Raw genomic sequence first — 17,139 nt, 5'->3', positions numbered from 1 at the left:
AGACCTGCATTGGGGGAAGATCTCATTCCATGAAGACCTGGAGAAGAATCAAAGCCGGCTCGATTTATTTTCCAAAGAGAGGGATGGGATGGAAGGAGAGGCAGATGGTCCTCGGCTTCTGCCAGGCTGTCCTCCATCACCCAAGCCCAGCATTAACCTGCAAGGGGGGGGGGTGCAAGCAAGGCCAAGGATGCATCAGCCCCCCCCCCGGCCCCCACCAAGGATGCAGGGAAAGCTCTTGGTCAGTATGGTGGATGTAACCGAGGCCTGGTCCCTTCCTTCCTTCCTTTCTGCCAGGATGGCTGAGTGTTTCTCAACCTCAACAACCTTAAGATGGCTGGGGAAACCTGGGAGTTGAAGTCCTACCATCTTAAGGTTGCCGAGGTTGAGAAACACTGACCCATGGATGAAGAAAACTTAATGTGGGTGGGTGGGTGTGGGAGAGATGGCCCTTTCACCCCCGTGTTCCTCTCTGGAACGCCCCCCCCCCTGGGTCTTTGGCTGCCCCAGCTCGGATCCTATCAGCTGAATTTCGGCTCCAACGGACGCTCAGCAGAGGAAGGAAGGCGAGGAGGGTAGAGGAAAACTCCCAATCTGGAGACTTTTGGTGACAAGGGAGACGCCACGCTGGCTCATAAGAAAGCCCCCCCCCGCTTCCCCCCCAGCTTTCCTTTCTCGGCTGTGCAGCAGCAAGGAAAAGAAGGAGGGGAGGGCTATGGAAAGAAAAACGACGACAACCACTGAGAGAATAGGGAATAAATACAGTCTTCCAAAATATATAATTTTTTTTTTAAAAAACCCTTTGTTTCCGACGCTCCAACCGCTGTTTCCTTGCACTCCAGGTTAGCAAGTGCAAGGAAAGAAACTCCCCCGGGGGGGGGGGGGTTTCCCACCTGCTTTTTGAGGAAAGGGACTCTCCTCCCTCAACCCTGCCACGTAATTTTTCGGCTTGCCCCTCCCCCCCATCCCTCGGCCGCCCTGCCCTGCCCCGTCCCCCTCCCACCCCGTCTGCAGCACACAATCCTGCTCCGTAGTGAAGGCTGATGTCAGGAGAAACGGTAAAAAGAAATAAAAACGAAATCACGGTCGCTGCCCGGCGAGTTGACCTCCAGGTGGTCTGGCGGGGGGGGGCGGTCAGCAGAGGCGGAAGGCAGCTTATAACATCCCGAGCTGCAGCAGCGAGTTGGCGTAAACCATTGGCTTAATGTTCGGATGAGGCTGAGGGAGGGAGGAAGGAGAGAGAGAGAAGGGAGGAGTAGAGAGAAAAGGAAAGAAGGAAGGAAAAAGAGGGAAGGAGAAATAAAAAGAAGGAAAGGGAAAGGAGAGAGGGAGGGAGGAAGGAAAATGAGAGATGGACGAGGCAGGGAGGGAGGGAGGGAGGGAGGAAGGAAAAAAGAAAGGAAACTCAGTGAATCCACCCACTTTCTGCCCCCCCCTCGGGCTGCCTCCGCCAGATGCCCGAGCCCCCCAGCGCAGGGACCCCGGAGCGCCAGCCCCCCCCTCGCCCCAGACTCACCACTGCTGTGAACTGGTGGAACTCCGGCCGCAGGTCTGAGCCTTGCAAATGGATGTAGGCCCCCTTATTGCCCATCTGGTCACTGGCATGAGAGCAATGGGGGGGAAAGAGGTTGCCCAGCTGTTCTCAAAACAGCTGGAAGAGCAGGAAGACCCCGGGAAGCCGCTTTCTCCCCCCTCCCACCAATGACACCCTGTGGAAAAGAACCGCGAGCCACCGTTTCCAGCGCCGTTGTAACTTCAGACGGCCAGTAAATGAAGAGCTGTGAGTTAAGGCCTACCTGCACGTGGTGGGGGGGTGGGCTTTTTCCTCCCCCCCTCCAGGGAAGGGCGTTCAGCTAAGCAGCGAAGGTGCCAATGACTTTTTTTTTTGGCAAGAGATCCCCCCCCCCCGTAAAGATCCCCCACCCATGTGCAAAGACAGAAATTGTTCCGTTTGGGGAAGGGGCTTCCCACGGCCCAGCTCTCCTCCTCTGGAACCCACCTGAGGGGGGTCCCACCGCTTCCCTGCCCCAGGCTCACCAGTAGTTGGGGGCCGAGAAGACCGTGACGCACTTCCCCTCGTGGGCCACCTCGTAGCCCTCGGCCTTCACCTCGTGGCTCCGGATGATGTAGTCGAGCTGGTTGCTTTCCAGGAAACTCTTCGTGACGTCCGGGCCAAACTGGCAGCTGACGCCCCGCTTACTGACCGACCGGCCATTCTGTGTGTGTGTGTGTGTGAGAGAGAGAGAGAAAGAGAGAGAGGAGAGAGAGAGAGAGAGAGAGAGAGAGAGAGAGAGAGAGAGAGAGAGAGAGAGAGAGAGAGGAGAGAGAGAGAGAGAGAGAGAGAGAGAGAGGAGAGAGAGAGAGAAGAGAGAGAGAGAGAAGAGAGAGAGAGGAGAGAGAGAGAGAGAGAGAGAGAGAGAGAGAGAGAGAGAGAGAGAGAGAGAGAGAGAGAGGAGAGAGAGAGAGAGAGAGAGAGAGAGAGAGAGAGAGAGAGAGAGAGAGAGAGAGAGAGAGAGGAGAGAGAGAGAGAGAGAGAGAGAGAGAGAGAGAGAGAGGAGAGAGAGAGAGAGAGAGAGAGAGAGAGAGAGAGAGAGAGAGAGAGAGAGAGAGAGAGAAAGTCCGGTCAACCAGAGCAAGCCACAAACAGCCAAACTCTGGCAAATCTGATCCGGCCGGTCCTTTTCCATCTCATCCTCGTCTTGCCACCGTTCGTTTAGTGACCAAAGTTACAACGGGGACTGGCGACCGGCGCTCACAACAGTACCCCAATGGTACTTGGGCACTTGCCAACTTGGTTTTATGACGGGTGCGGGACGCCGGGGGTGAGGCAAGGGCCATCCTCGACTTTCCCGGCTGGGCTTCGCTTAACGACCATTTGACTCATTTAACAGCCAGAATGACCCGTTAACATCAATAGCAAAAAAAAAAAAGTTTGTGAAGTCAGTCGGTCACATGGGGTGACTCGAGTTTGTAACCGCCGTGAGTTACGGCCATAATGGACAGGCTCCGTTATAGTCATAACTCAAGGACTACCTGTACCGTCTCCTTCGAGAGTATCTTACCCTCTCAAATGGTGGCAAAAGTTCTGGAGGTGGAGAAAAGTAGAGAAGTGGTTTATCTTAGTCCTCCTCTTAAAATTTGTCCGTGTGTGTGTATGTGTGTGTGTGTGTGTGCATGTGTGTGTAGGATCTCTAACAGCATGTTCATTTTTTCCACTCCCTACAGTAGCCCGCAGCATCATGAACCATCCACACCAACCAGAACTACCTCCTTTAATTAATGCCAGCTGAAAAATTAATTTTTAATTAATTAATGCCAGCTGAAGAAAGAACCACACCTAAACTTGGAGAATCAGAAGCTTTTTTTGGGGGGTGCGGGGGAGAGAGACCAGACCGTAGGAGGAATGGTAGAACTTGGGGAAGAGGGCGGAGTTAAAAGAGGCATCAGCCTAGAATCAGACTAAGTCCTATCTCCACGGATTGCTGTTGAGCCTTATCTAACTCGAAGCTGGCGCTAACCATTAGGTGAGAAGATTGCAGCACACAGGCTCTGAGCAATAAAGCAGTTTAATTGGACTTCCATGTGTGGACCTGGTCTTTCACGCTTCACATTTGTGTGCAACGCCATGCCCGGTTCCCAGGGACGAGGGAGGGCTCAGGCAATGCCAAAAGCTGAAGCCTAAGTTGAGGGACACCCGGGATGCCAAAGCCGGACTCACCTGGGGTTGGGGATCTGACCACAACAGGTCACACATGGGACCTGCCCAAGAGAAGACAAGAGGTCAAGTGAAGAGAACAAGGAAGGCAGACAACACGAAACAGAACATTAGCAGACCATCCTTGGCAAGAACAGGTTGCTGAATCTCACTTGGGTTGTGCTCCTCTACCAAGAATCCAGGATTCCATGGGCTTCCCCAGCAGCCTCAACGTGAAGCTATCTTGAGATACTTTGACCTTGCTCAGCTTCTGCTAATAGGGTGAGGAGGCAAAGCCCTAAGCACAGGGGGCTGGAGATATGGACCCACAAACACCACCTAGGATACAGTTTCAAGGCTTCCTCCACCTCCAGAGATCTTGGACACGACCAGGGGTAGGCAACCTTGGCTCTTTGATGACTCGTGGACTTCAACTGTCAGAATTCCTGAGCATAGCATAGCTGGCTCAGGAATTCTGGGAGTTGAAGTCCACGAGTCATCAAAGAGCCAAGGTTGCCTACCCCTGGACAAGACCATCCCTCGTGAGGATCAGGCAACTTGGGAAGGGAGGTCCAAAGGGGCTGGAAGGTGGTGGGCTGGGGAAAGTTGACCAAAGGTTTCTTTCTTTAGGCAAAGGGGAGACCCAGCTGAGCAGGACACACCTTATCCAGCTAGACAACCTGAGGACATTCCCCTTCAAATCTGCTCACCTGAGTCTGGAGGTTGACGATTCCTCTCAATCTTCCGGATATCGTCTAACATGACACCGTCTTCGCTGAAGAGTCCACCGTGCATTATCTGTTGGGGGGGGGAGAAAGAGGAGCCCTAAAGTCAGAGACGGTGGCCACCACCCGTGTCACCCAGGCTTCAACCATGCGCTCACGACCCCCATGGCTTTCTTTCTTTTCCAGGGCAGCCCTTGTCCGTCAGACCCGGGCCCGGCCTCCCGGCCTCCTTACCAACACCTTCCCGTTGATGCAGTGCACCAGGGGCAGCCATTCGAAGACTTCGCTGAAGAGCTCAAACATCTGAGCCGTGTACTTGGCTTTGACTTCGCCTTCGAAGCCGTAGATCTGGTTCATGTTGTCCGTTTCGTGGTTCCCTGAAGGAGAGGAGGAATCAGGAGGCAGAGGACCCAGAATACCAGGAGTCCTCCACTTACGGCTACTATGGAGCCCAACACTTTCTGTTGTAAAGTGAGACGTTGGTCAAGCGAGCTTTGCCCCATTTGACGACCTTTCTCGCCATACTTCAGGGGTCTTCGAACTTGACCCTTTTACCACTTGTGGACTTCAAATCCCAGAATGCCTCAGCCAGCGTGCCTTAGGAATTCTGGGAGTTGAAGTCCACAAGTCGTAAAAGGGCCAAGATCAAAGACCCCTGCCATACATAGTTCTTAAAAATGAATCCCTGCAGTTGATCAGTTAGTAACCCATCCAGCTCCGGCCAGATGGGGGCTGGACAGGTAGCCCTTGACTTACTGACCGGGCAAAGGAGCCCAAAATGACCACTGATAGGCAAGGCAGTTGTTAAGCGAGCTCTGCCCCATTTTACGACCTTTTCTGCCGCAGTTGTTCAAGTGAATCATGCGGTCGTTAAACGAATCTGGCCTCCCTCTTTGACTTTGCTTGCGGGAAGCCTGCTGGGAAGGTCACAAATGACGATCACGTGACTCCGGGACAGTGCAACCGTCGTAAGTACATGCCAGTTGCCAAGGGTCCGGGTTTTAATCCCTTGACCGTGCGGGATGCGGCAACGGTCATTAAGTGGGAAAACTGGTCGTAGGTCACTTTTTTGTCAGTGCTGTTGTAACTTTGAGTGGCCACTAAAGAAATGGTTGTAAGTTGAGGATTGCCTGTGGACACTGAATGACTGAAATGTGCCAATGAACAGCACAAGCTGTAGAAAATGGGCACGGGGCTGTTATGGGGGGGGGAGGTAGCCCCCCCCTCCTAGCCCTCCTTTCCCTGAAAACCTTTGGAGACTCGGAGGCTTACCTCGGAGCAAGTGGAAATGATCTGGATAGAGCAGCTTGAAACCAAACAGGGTTAGTATCACCTCCACCGAGAAGGAACCGCGGTCGACAAAATCCCCGTTGAATAGCTGAGGTGGGGCAGCTTGTTCAAGAAAATAACACGGGAAATGCAAATCTTCCTTTCCTTTCCATCTTCCCTTCCTCTCTTCCCTCCCTCCCTCCCTCATTTCCTCTTTCTTCCCTCCCTCCCCCTTCCTTCCCACTCCTCTCTGGACCCACTCGCATGGCTCAGGAGGCTCCTTCTTATCCCCCCCGCCCCCAAAACAAACCCCACATACTACCAAGCTGAGAAGATGGCCAGCTGCTGAGGTCATGCCAGCCACTTCGCATGGGGAAAACTGAAAGAGCCGGTCGCATTTTTGGAGATTCCAGCCATCCCGCCGACCAGGAAGCCTTGTGGAATCTTCTTAACTCGGTGTTTTCAAACTTGGCCGTTTTAACAAGGGTGGACTTCAACGCCCAGAATTCCCCAGCCAGCAGGGGTTAAAAGTCCACCCATCTTAAAGTGGCCAAGTTTGAAAAAAGATCTTTCTAGCCGCTATGAAATATTTGGTACCCAACATGGCTTCAAAAAGCTCTGTAAGAACGTCTGAATGCAAAACCCCGAGCACCGTCTGGACCAGGGGTAGGCAACCGTGGCTCTCCGAAGACTCGTGGACGTCAACTCCCAGAATTCCTGAGCCAGCCTGGCTCAGCTTGGAGACCTCTCCCTTTCCCCTCAGCAGGGCTGGCTCAGGAATTCTGGGAGTTGAAGTCCACGAGTCATCAAAGAGCCAAGGTTGCCCACCCCTGGTTTGGAGAATCCTAGAGACTGCCCAGCACACCCAGAAATTCAGAGAAGGGCTCCCAGTAATTGGGGGGGAGGGGAAGGATCCTGTAGCTTCAGCTGGCCCCATCTATCCCAAGTCTTGGCTATACACCAAATCCTATTCAGGCTGGCGGACCCAGGAGCTCCACAACTGCTCTTCTCTCCCAGAAGACACCGCTCCACAGAGCCCCCAGCCACCCCACCGAGTTTCCCCCGCACAAAAAAAAGATACGTATGGATTGTATTCCGAGGGCAGCCCGTTCAGCTCGAATATATTCAGGAGGTCATAGTATTGCCCGTGGGTGTCTCCACAGACGGTAATCTTCTCCGTCTAGATGAAAGGAGAGAGAAGAAGACTCAGCAGAGGTCATGAAGATGAGTCAGAGAGGAATGCTTGTATCACCGGGATAATTTTTTTTTCGCCTCTTGTGCTCTGACTAAATGAAGCCAAGGGAGACTTGGTGCCGCGAGCGAATTCATAAGGGGACCCGGGAAAAGCCTCTTTGGCGCTTCCAATTAGACATCAAAGGTGCCGCTCTGCTTCGTCAGACGAAAATGACCCCAATTTCAGGGAGATAAGAGAGCTGTGGAATTGGACAAGCTCAGGAGACGCTCACCTGTATCAGCTGAGCCAGGTTTAGCAGGCGCACCTGTGCGTGGCGGTGACACCGATCCAGCTCACTTAATTACAGGGTCCCCATCACCAGCCCTAAGAGGTTAATTAGTTCCTCGGAAAGTGGGGGGGGACTGATTATTTCTGTTAGCACTGAGAAGACCCTTGGTAGGATGTGCTTGTTGAACAGGTAAGCAAGTTCAAAGAAAATAGGTGGAAATGGGATGTGCTAGTGGAGCTAACGTGTGTGTGTGTGTGCGTATAGATAACCTTTATTGTCATTTTTTCCTGTGGGCACAATGGCACACATTAAAAATGAAATTTAGTTGCTTGCTCTCAAAGTGTACACACCCATAACACACATTTAAAACATACTATATACAACATACCTATAGACCTACACCCTTACATATGAGTAACATATAAATATTAATATGTAATTTGTAGGTGCCGCTTTTTTACCAAAAAAAGAGCAGGTTTGTGGTAGGTAAAAAAAGTCACCAGAGAGTGATTAGAGAGGACAAGGCTTGTGGACTTCAACTCCCAGAATTCCTCAGCCAGCCAGGAGTTGAAGTCCACAAGTATGAGTTGCCAAGTTTGAAGACCCCTGGATTAGAGCATGTTGGCAACTAGAAAATGAGTGGACTTCAACTCCCAGAATTCCCTAGCCAGGGTGAAGTCGGAAGTCCCACCCATTTTCAATTTCATTAGCATGCAGGCTCGGCAATTTTGGGAATTGAAGTCCATCCACCTTCAGGCTGGCAACACTGAGAAACGCTGGACTAAGGAGTCTTCATATTCCGAGTAGTAGGAATAAAGGAAGAATCATGGGGTAGCGTGTATTTTTTTTCAATGTTCATTGTATTTTTCCCCCCTTCCATTTTTTTGGGGTGTGTGTGTGCAATGTTTTGTTTTGTTGCTTTAGCCCTGCGAGTGCCACCTCGAGTTGCAAGTTTAAAATTGGCAGGCTGTGTTGGTGGATGCAACAGTAATAAACATACAAAGCAGCAATCCCAGGTAAGAAAGACGCCCTTACCTCTTTTAACGTGGTTTCTACAAGGGTGGGGAGTTTTGATAGCACCTCTTTCACCTGCACTAAAATCTGCGGGGGAGAAAAGGAGGATTTGCCAATAAGCAGGCAGACAGGTTAGCAAAGAGGAACGGAACAATCCGGGCTGGAGAGTGCGGCCTTTCCCAATGCAGGCAGTGCTCAGCAACTTTGGGGAAAGTGATTTACCATCTATACTCACCCTTACGACTGTCTCTCTCTCTCTCATTCTCTCCCTCTCTCTCTCTCTCTCACACACACACAGAGTCACATAATTGCAATTTATACAACTGCAATTTTAATTTGCATTTACAACTCTAGTGACGTGATTATTCGCAGCCTTCCCAGCTGGACTCGCTCCAGGATTTCCTCAACCCTCGTAGCAATTTGCTTAACGACCATGGTGAAAACGGTTGCAAAATTGAGTCACGGGGTCAACTTGTTTCACGACTGCCCGGACTGACCGATGATGGAAATTGGGGTCCCAAATGAGGTCGTTAAGTGGAGGGCTACCTGCAGAAGGGGAGGGGGAGGGTCAGTTACCTGATATGCACATTTCCGGTGCAGCTTCTTCTGATCCTTGTACCACTCCATCAGTTCCTTCATGAATTCCAAGGTGACCTTCCCGTTCTCCAGCTTCGGGCCGCTGTACTCGTCCTCAATGGCTGAAGAAAAGGGGAGAGAAGGACGCAGGTGAGCAGAGCAGCCGGCCAGGAAAAGCCGGGACAAGCAGGAGGCTCCCAGGCCTCTCCTTCCGTGACCACGTGGGGACCAGGGTTGACTTTCTGGCAAAATCTGCTGCTGTTCTCTTAAGTTTCCACTTGAGCACTAAGATCTAAGACAAGGACCTCCCAACCTGGGCAACTTTACGACCTGGAGACTTCAGTCCCCAGAATTCCTCAGCCAGCCAGCCAGCCAACTTTAATATGGGGGAGGGGGACGTCAACTCCCAGAATTCCTCAGCCAGCCAGGTAACTTTAAGACTCCCAGGAGATTCTCAGCCATCAAGCAAACTTTAAGACTTGTGGATTTCAATTCCCAGCATAGCTGGCTGGGGAATTCTGGGAAGTCCACAAGCCTTAAAGTTGCCAAGGTCGGAGACCCCTGCATTTACGCCCCAAATTCCATGAGGCTGGGCCACTGGGCTTCCATCTCTTCTTTGCCACTTTGCTGATGGCGACTCAGCCCCTCTCTCGTTTCCACTCTCGGGGTTGGTGGGCACAACCTCGTGGCTGGCAGCCCAAGAGGTCTTCGAAAAGAGGCGTGAGGGGGACCCTGCTACATTTTCCGAGAACAGCCCCTTCCCCACCGCCCTGACTCACTCATATTCTCGATGTCCAGGGAGTCGACCACGGAGCGCTTGTGCTCGTCGCTGGCAATGGCCCGCTCAAAGGCTTTCTGCTTCACGATCTTGTGGCATTCCTGATACTTCATCTTGGCGTCCTTATCGTTCGGCTTCACCTTGACCACCTGGGGCAGGCAGGGGAGAAAAGACAGAGGAAGGAGAGGCCTGGATCACTTTCCTGCCTCTGACCCCTCGGGCTGCGGTCAGCAAAGAGGAACGGCCTTGGGCCACGTATAAAATATGTGGCATATGTACATAAGTAGCAGCTGGTCCTCAACTTTGTCATTGAGTGACTGTTCCAAGTTACCCCGGTACTGAAAAAAGGGACTTAGGAGCGGGTTTCCCCCCCCCAGACTTATGACCGTTGTGGCAGCCCCATGATAATGTGATCAAAATTCGGACACTTGGCAACTGGCTTGTATTTGTGACGGTTGCAGAGTGCCGGGGTCACATGATCCCCTTTTGCGGCCACCTGACAAGCAACGGGGAAGCCAGAATCACTTAACAGTGTGACTATCTTAACACCTGTGACTAACTTAATAACTGCAGCGATTCATTTAACAACTGTGGCCAGAAAGGGGTAAAAATTCAATTAGCTGGCTCGATTAGCAACAGAAATTTCCGGCGCCACTGCGGTTACAAGTTGAGGGCTCTGTGTCATGTTAAAAGGTTCCAATCTTGTGGGGCTGCAATTGCCGGCTCTCCGGGGCCACAGGCACCCTGTGGGCCACGGGTGGGATACACACCTGCTCCGACCCCTTCTGGGACCCTCCCTGTATTTCTCTCCCTTACCGTCTCGTAATCCCGCAGAGCCGCCTTGAACTTCCCCAGGGCCATGTTGCTGGTCGCTCGGCGGTAGTAGCCCTTGATGTATTTTTTGTCCAAGTCGATGGACTTGGTGGCGTCGGCCAGGGCGTAGCCATAGCACTCCGTCCGCAGGTAGGCCAAGCTGCGGTTGGCATAATAGATGGCGTTGGTGGGGTTGAGTTCAATGGCCTGGGAGTAATACTTGACTGCGTTCTCGTAGTCCTTCGCTGGGGGGGGGGGAGAAAGGAAGAAGGCATGAAAAGAACAGATCTACTGCGCTCTCTCTCTCTGGTTTGCTCTCATTTTATATACTGGTGGCTGTCAGGGTTGGAGGGAGTCGTCAGAGTTATTCCATAATTGGTTGTTTACTCTTAAGCTTCTTAAAACGAGAGAAAACTCCACTCCACTCCACTGACGATGTTACCTAGTTGGGTAACGAAACGTCTGCAAGGAAACCACCCAGCTGAGGGAGCACCAAGAGCCCCACAAATTTTGCCCTACTTATAATCCCCACCCTTGAAGCAAAACTTCAGCTAATGGAACACTATATCTACCCAGTGCTGACTGCCTTTTTAGAACGTTTTCGGTGCCATGGATTTTGTCATGAACTCTCCTCTCCAAATCCCACAGCACCACGGGGGTCGGGGGGGGGGAAGCAAAAAGAAGCACATTGTTGTAGAGACAAAGTTCCTGTGTTACACAACAAGGATCCACGAGAGCCAGAATGAGATAATAACTAAGAGGACAGAAAAAGCCGCCCCTGGCAAGGGTTAACAGACAGCCACATTCTGGCAGCCCGAACTGTTTAATAACCAACTTCATCAAAAGACAACCCGGGGGGCAAAAATTAAGCACTCGATCAGCAAGAAAGCAGAGAAATCCACCATTAGCAATTAATTTTCAAGGACAACAATTAGAAATCTAAGAACAAGGGTTCCTGTGAGCCTACTCAGAGGAGATTGCTTCCTGTTGAGTCCCCAAAAGGCAAAGAAGTAGAATTCAATGGCTACTTTCTGATTCTGCAGGCAACTTTTTCCAGCTTTTAGAAGAGAAGAGAAGACACCTTTCTCTCTACAGGAAAGTGACACTGTTTCAGCCAGCCTACCAACCAAGCAACCTGCTCTAAAAAATAACAGTGGGTCCGGCCCCCTGTTCATTCAGAAAGCTCTGCAAATTGCTGATTACAACAGATTTAAGGGCTAATTTTCCAGATGGATCACTGCACTCCAAAAAGATAATTCTAGTGGGTGCCCAGACAACTAGCCATACTGTGAGTGCTTTAGGCTCCCTTGCTTGCCTGCAATCAACAGAGATAATTATTATATTATCGTCTGACTTTTATCCTAAGTAACTCAAGGCAGAGAAACGTACCGTACTTAATACTCCTTTGTCCTCCTATTTTTCCCCTAGCAACAACCCTGTGAGGTGGCTTGAGCTAAGTGCGTGTGACTGGCCTAAAGTCGCCCAGCCAGCTTTCATGGATTTAGGTGGAGCTAGAACTCACCATCTCCTGGTGATCGGCCCAGAGTCACCCCAATTGGCTTTCTTGCCTGAGACAGGACTAGAACTCACCATTGCCTCATGGTTGGCCCGAGGTCACCCAGTCAGTTTTCATGCCTAAGGCGGAACTAGGACTCACTGTCTCCTGCTTTCTAGGCCAGCACTTTAACCACTAAGTCAAGCTGGCTCTTAACTCGTAATCCAATTTGTCCAGTTCGATTTCAACTTGCTGGTCTAGATCAAGTTGTTGAAGGAGTGCAAGAATTCTGAGCAGCATCCCCAAGAGATAAGAGTTTTACGTTTTTTTTATTGTAAGCTGTTGCTCTGTCACTCTGATTTTGAGTGGCCTCCCTATCTAATGAGTAAACAAGTTGTAAGAGAGAAAAGGTCAATGAAATCCAGGGAAAGGGGGAGACGTGAGAATAACTCCACCTTAATTAAGAGTGGGCAGACTCTGCCAGTCCTTGATAGTTCTGTGATTAAACCCTACAACCCTACAATAGAATCCTAGGTGTTATTGTGGTGTCTGCTTCCTGACTTGGCCTACCCCGAAGGGCCTACACTCCTGCAAGGACTTGCTAAGATGTGTGGACCTCAACCCCTGGAATACCCAAGCCAGGAACGCTCTCTCCTCTTCTACTGAGCCTGTTGGCAGCTGCAGGCCAGGATGGAGCAAACCAGTTTGTCTCCTCTCCTCCTGACCCACAAAACTACCAAAACAGGAACAGGTTATTCTCCAAATAAGATCAAGGCTGCTTGGAGGTAGGCCTAAGCCTCAGACTGCATGCCCACTCCTATTTCAGGCAAAGAGGGGCTAACAAACCAGGGTACCAGCCAGCATCCCCTTCTCTTAAATGATAACTGACAACTTCTGGGGGCCAGTCATTCCACTGGCTAATTGTTCTGACAGAAACTTTCTCCTTAATTCCAGCTTGGCTCTCCCTCTGACTTCAACACCCAGAATTCCCCAGCCAGCATGCTTTAAGATAGGTGGGCTTAGAATCATAGAGTTGGAAGGGACCTTGGAGGTCTTCTAGTCCAGCCCCCTGCTCAAGCAGGAGAACCTGTCCTATACCATCTTAGACAAGTGACTGTCCAGTCTCTTCTTAAAAACCTCCAGCAATGGAGCGGCCACGATTTCTGGAGGCAACTTCTGTTCCACTGGTTGATTGTCCTCACTGTCAGGAAGTCTCTCCTTAATTCCAGGTTGCTTCTTCTCTCCTTGGTCGGTTTCCAACCACTGTTTCTCGTCCTGCCCTCTGGTGCTTTGGAGAAGAGCTTGATCCCTTCCTCTTCTTTGGGGCAGCCCCTCAAATCCTGGAACCTGGCTATCGGGTCACCCCTCTTCTTCTCTGTCCATTGTGCCTGCCCAAGACTGGAGTTGAACGAAGCGGCTCCTTTCACAGGGAAGACCCTTCCCCACTGGCTTCTTCCCATCGTTCACAGCCAAGTCAAAGCCCCATCATGTGTGCACAGCCAGGCCCCAAAAGAGGTTCGCGCTTTCCCTGCTGGCCTCCGAAGTCCAGGACCCCCCTGCCTGGGCGTGGGAAGCCCTTTCCTCCAGGTCAGCCGGCCCTGGCCCCTCCGACACCCAGCCTTGTTTGCCTCCTGCTCCAGTCGGATGGGAGTTGCAGTCCCCGCCTGCCCCAGGGATGGAGAACACCACCTGGGCTGCAAGGCCCATCAGCCACGAGGGCTACACCAAAAAAAAAAAAAAAAAGAAAGGATGAGGAGGGGCAACAGTCTCAAGTCTCCAAGGGCGAGCAGGAGGTATGACCCCAGACTACAAAACCCATCGCACACCATGCCGGCAGGGGACGATGGGGCACGGAGTCCATCCCAGACCGCGAGGAAGCTTGCATGCAACCGAATTTCCTTTTAATGTATGCTGATCAGTGTACCTTCAAAGTGGCAATACAGCTATTATCTTATGCTATTCTATTCCAGCGTTTCCCAACCTTAGGAACTTGAAGATGCGTGGACTTCAACTCCCAGAATTCCCCAGCCAGCTATGCTGGCTGGGGAATTCTGGGAGTTGAAGTCCACGCATCTTCAAGTTCCTAAGGTTGGGAAACGCTGTTCTATTCTATTGGCCTTTGGCCCCGCCCAGCAGGAGGCTCCTCCCCTCCCCACCTTTGGCCCCGCCCCGCAGGCTCCACCCTTTCCCCAGCCCCGCCCCCTGCCTCCTTCTCTCCCCCCGCCTCCTCCCTCCCTCCCGGCTACCTTTGAAGTAATCGTTCGCCTGCGTCTTGAGGGCTTCGGCTCGCTCCAGCGCCCCCGGCTCCCCTTCCTGCGGCGGCCGCTCGGCGCTGCCTCCGCCCCCGTTGCCGTTCTCCGCCCGCTCGCCCTCCGCCATCGCCGCCGGGCCGTAAAGCGAGGCGCCCTGACAACCAGCCACGGGGGGGCAAGGGGGGGAAAACCCAGCAGCCGTCAAGCCCGCCCGTCGCAAAGCTCCGCTTAGCGGGAAAAGCGCGGGGGGGCGGAGCCTGCCGCGGAAGCGTCAGCGGCGGGCGGGGCTGTGGCGCGTGCCGCCCATGCGCAGAAGCCCCGCTTCGCTCTTCAGGGCGGGGGGGGGTTTACCAAAGAAAAAAAGCGTTTCGTCCCTCGCGGGCTAGAGCGCCGCTTAAAAGGCAGAGCAAGCCTGGGGATAGGGCAGCCGTTTAGGACGGGGGCGGGGCTGTTCCGGGAGTCCGGATTGGCTGCCGTGGTATGACGGAGGAGTAAGAGCCGATGCGATTGGCGCATCAGAAATCCTCCGCACCTGCCGAAGTAGGGGGCGGGGCCTCCTCGGGTAGTTGGGCGTGGCTTGCAATGTTGGGCTATAGGAAAGGTGTCAAATGAGAAAGGAGCGGTAAGTATTAACGATAAGGACGAGGATTAGCCAGGATCACCTGCAGGCGATATTTCCCGGTCAGGTTGTTCTTTCTAGTAGAGTTAAGCGAGCTAAGCCATGATTGGTTCACTAAACCATGATTGGCTGGTTAATGTTATGCTAAGCCATGAAAGCATGGTTGACAAAAGGAAAGGAATGACATTTGTGCAATTTCCTAAAGTAGCAGGTTTTTTTCAAACTTGGCCACTGGAAGATGAGTGGACTTCAACTCCCAGAATTCCCCAGCCAGCTATGAGTCCACTCATCTTCCAGTGGCCAAGTTTGAAAAAAACGTTGCTTTAGACAGCCATATTATTTCTCCGTTCTTGCTGCTTTCTCTTCATTCTTAATTTTTATTAGCATTTCCAATTTTTCTAGCTTGGGCGGCAATTTCTTGGATCGCAAGAAAGGGTGGCAATTTCTTGGATCGCACCCAAATCTATATTTAAATATTCTGTGGCATGTAAAAGACAACATTGGATCTGCTTTTTCACCCCTGAATTCTTCTAGATCTTTCAAGTAGACTGCTTTAGAAACTGGCAATCCTCCCTATTTGCTTTTAGCTTTTCAAGTCACCACTGTTAAAAGGGAGCTCAGTAAATTGGGGTGAAAATGTGGGTTATCCATGTCTTTTCTTTTCAGGAAGTTTTAATTGGCTCACTTTCTCTTAGAACAAGCTGCTCAAGTGGGTGACGTGTCTTTTGAGCATTTTATGCTGGGCTTCCTCAGTTCCCAACCCTTGTAAATTGAATGGATCTCATATTTAAGACCATATACATACAGGGCCTCATGGACAGTGAACCGATGTATAGGAACTAACTTCCATGCAACCTGACTATATTTCAATGTGGTTTTTTTTAATCTTCCCTATCACTTTGTCACATCTGGTGACTGTTAGTCAGAAGTGATGTTGAGTAGCTTTCAGGTGACTTAAAGTCCGAAGTATTTGTCAGTTGGAGAATTTGTTTTCTCTATTTCAACGTTGTAGGACAGGGGTCTTCAAACTTGGCCCTTTTATGACTTGTGGACTTCAACTCCCAGAATTCCTCAGCCAGGCACGCTGGCTGAGGAATTCTGGGAGTTGAAGTCCACAAGTCATAAAAGGGCAAGTTCGAAGACCCCTGTTGTAGGACTTAGGGGCGGGGGGGGGGGAGGCAGAGAAAGGTAGTTATTATTGTGTATTCCATCTTCTGTGCAGGAAAAAAAGGGAAATACTGATGTTTATTTCTGTAGTGAACTCACTTCACTCCCACTACAGGTGGTCCTTGACAGTCTGTTTAGTGACCATTCAAAGTTACAAACGGCACTGAGAAATGTGATTTATGACTGTTTTTCTCAGACTTATGACCGCTGCAACATCCCCAGGGTCACGTGATCAAAATTGAGATGCTGGGCGACTGACTCACATTTAAGACGGTTGCTGTGTCCCAAGATCCCACGATCCCCTTTTGTGACCTTCAGACGAGCAAAGCCAGGTTCGTTTAGCAACCAGTTTGCCAACTTATCAACTGCAGGGATTCACTTAGCCACCATGGTGAGAAAAGTGGTAAAATGGGGCAAAACTCACTTAGCAAATGTCTCGCTTAACAACTGAAATTTTGGACTCAGTTTTGATTGTTAAATTCGACTATAGGAATTCAGTTTCTCTGAAGGGGTGACTTAAATTGCCTGCGGTTTTGCTTTGCTACCACTGGGTGGGGATAAAACACACACACAAAAAGCAGATTTGGCTGTTTGATTCCCTGGACATTGAAGCTTGCGATCCTCTCTGCATATTGAGGTGGTTAGAAAGGATCACCGCCACCATCATATCATGCATTGACGCGCAGCAATTCCTGGTGACGCTACTTCTGCCTTGTTGCTGGGAAGACAAGACGGTGCAGGAAGGGAGCAGGATCCGGCCTCCAGATTGCCCTCTTCTTTGCGTGGGACACTTTTCAACTCTTACCGATCCATCACCCCCACTCGGACCTTCTGCTGGGTGAAGTCGAAGCAGATATTCGGCTGGGGTTCTGTTCTCATCAGCTCCACGGAAGCGCCAACGTTTGCAGCTTTCTCTGATGCTCAGAAGTTCAACCACGGACGGAGAGAGCTGTCCGTGAGCAAACAGGCTTGGCCGAATTTTGTGACGTACCTGGGGCCTTGCCTGCCGTCAAGTCCGGGCCTTCAGGAAGGTGGACTTCAGAATTAGCTTTACGGGATTACAAGGCAGGTTATTTCCAGAGAGCCTTCTGATTAACACAGTAACGCTTCCCATTTTTAAAAGCAACCTTGCAGCCATTCCACCTACAAGTACTTTCTCTTCCCAGTTTGTTTAGTGATCAAAGTTACAACGGCACTGAAAAAGTGACTTAGGACCGTTTTTCACACTTACAACCGTGGCAGCATCCCAGGTGCTCAAAGTTTGGACGCTTGGC

At 51.2% G+C, this 17,139-nt stretch overlaps 1 protein-coding gene across 1 annotated transcript; it reads right to left on the bottom strand.

The window, feature by feature from the left end:
* Positions 1-1,001: 1,001 nt before the first annotated feature.
* Positions 1,002-14,232, bottom strand: PPP5C (protein phosphatase 5 catalytic subunit). Its single transcript, XM_083368968.1, has 13 exons — positions 14,074-14,232; positions 10,336-10,577; positions 9,521-9,668; positions 8,742-8,863; positions 8,187-8,252; positions 6,770-6,868; positions 5,692-5,797; positions 4,654-4,796; positions 4,405-4,492; positions 3,719-3,759; positions 2,038-2,216; positions 1,517-1,598; positions 1,002-1,218 (listed from the first exon to the last, which is right to left on the bottom strand). The coding sequence occupies exons 1-13, from the start codon at positions 14,204-14,206 to the stop codon at positions 1,156-1,158; spliced, it is 1,512 nt and encodes a 503-aa protein (XP_083225094.1). The 5' UTR covers positions 14,207-14,232; the 3' UTR covers positions 1,002-1,155.
* Between the last annotated feature and the right edge of the window lie 2,907 nt (positions 14,233-17,139).

This window comes from Vipera ursinii, assembly GCF_947247035.1.
Source record: "Vipera ursinii genome assembly, chromosome: 9".
Classification (NCBI taxonomy): Eukaryota; Metazoa; Chordata; class Lepidosauria; order Squamata; family Viperidae; genus Vipera; species Vipera ursinii.
This window is presented reverse-complemented; position numbering and strand designations above follow the sequence as displayed.

Coding starts and splice junctions, on each gene's coding strand:
- PPP5C (XM_083368968.1), bottom strand. CDS start 14,206: ATGGCGGAGGGCGAGCGGGCGGAGAACGGCAACGGGGGCGGAGGCAGC. Junction 8,864..9,520: donor CCTGGACATCGAGAATATGA/GTGAGTCAGGGC, acceptor CCTTTTCTTCAG/CCATTGAGGACGAGTACAGC. Junction 4,493..4,653: donor GCATCAACGGGAAGGTGTTG/GTAAGGAGGCCG, acceptor CCCCCCCAACAG/ATAATGCACGGTGGACTCTT.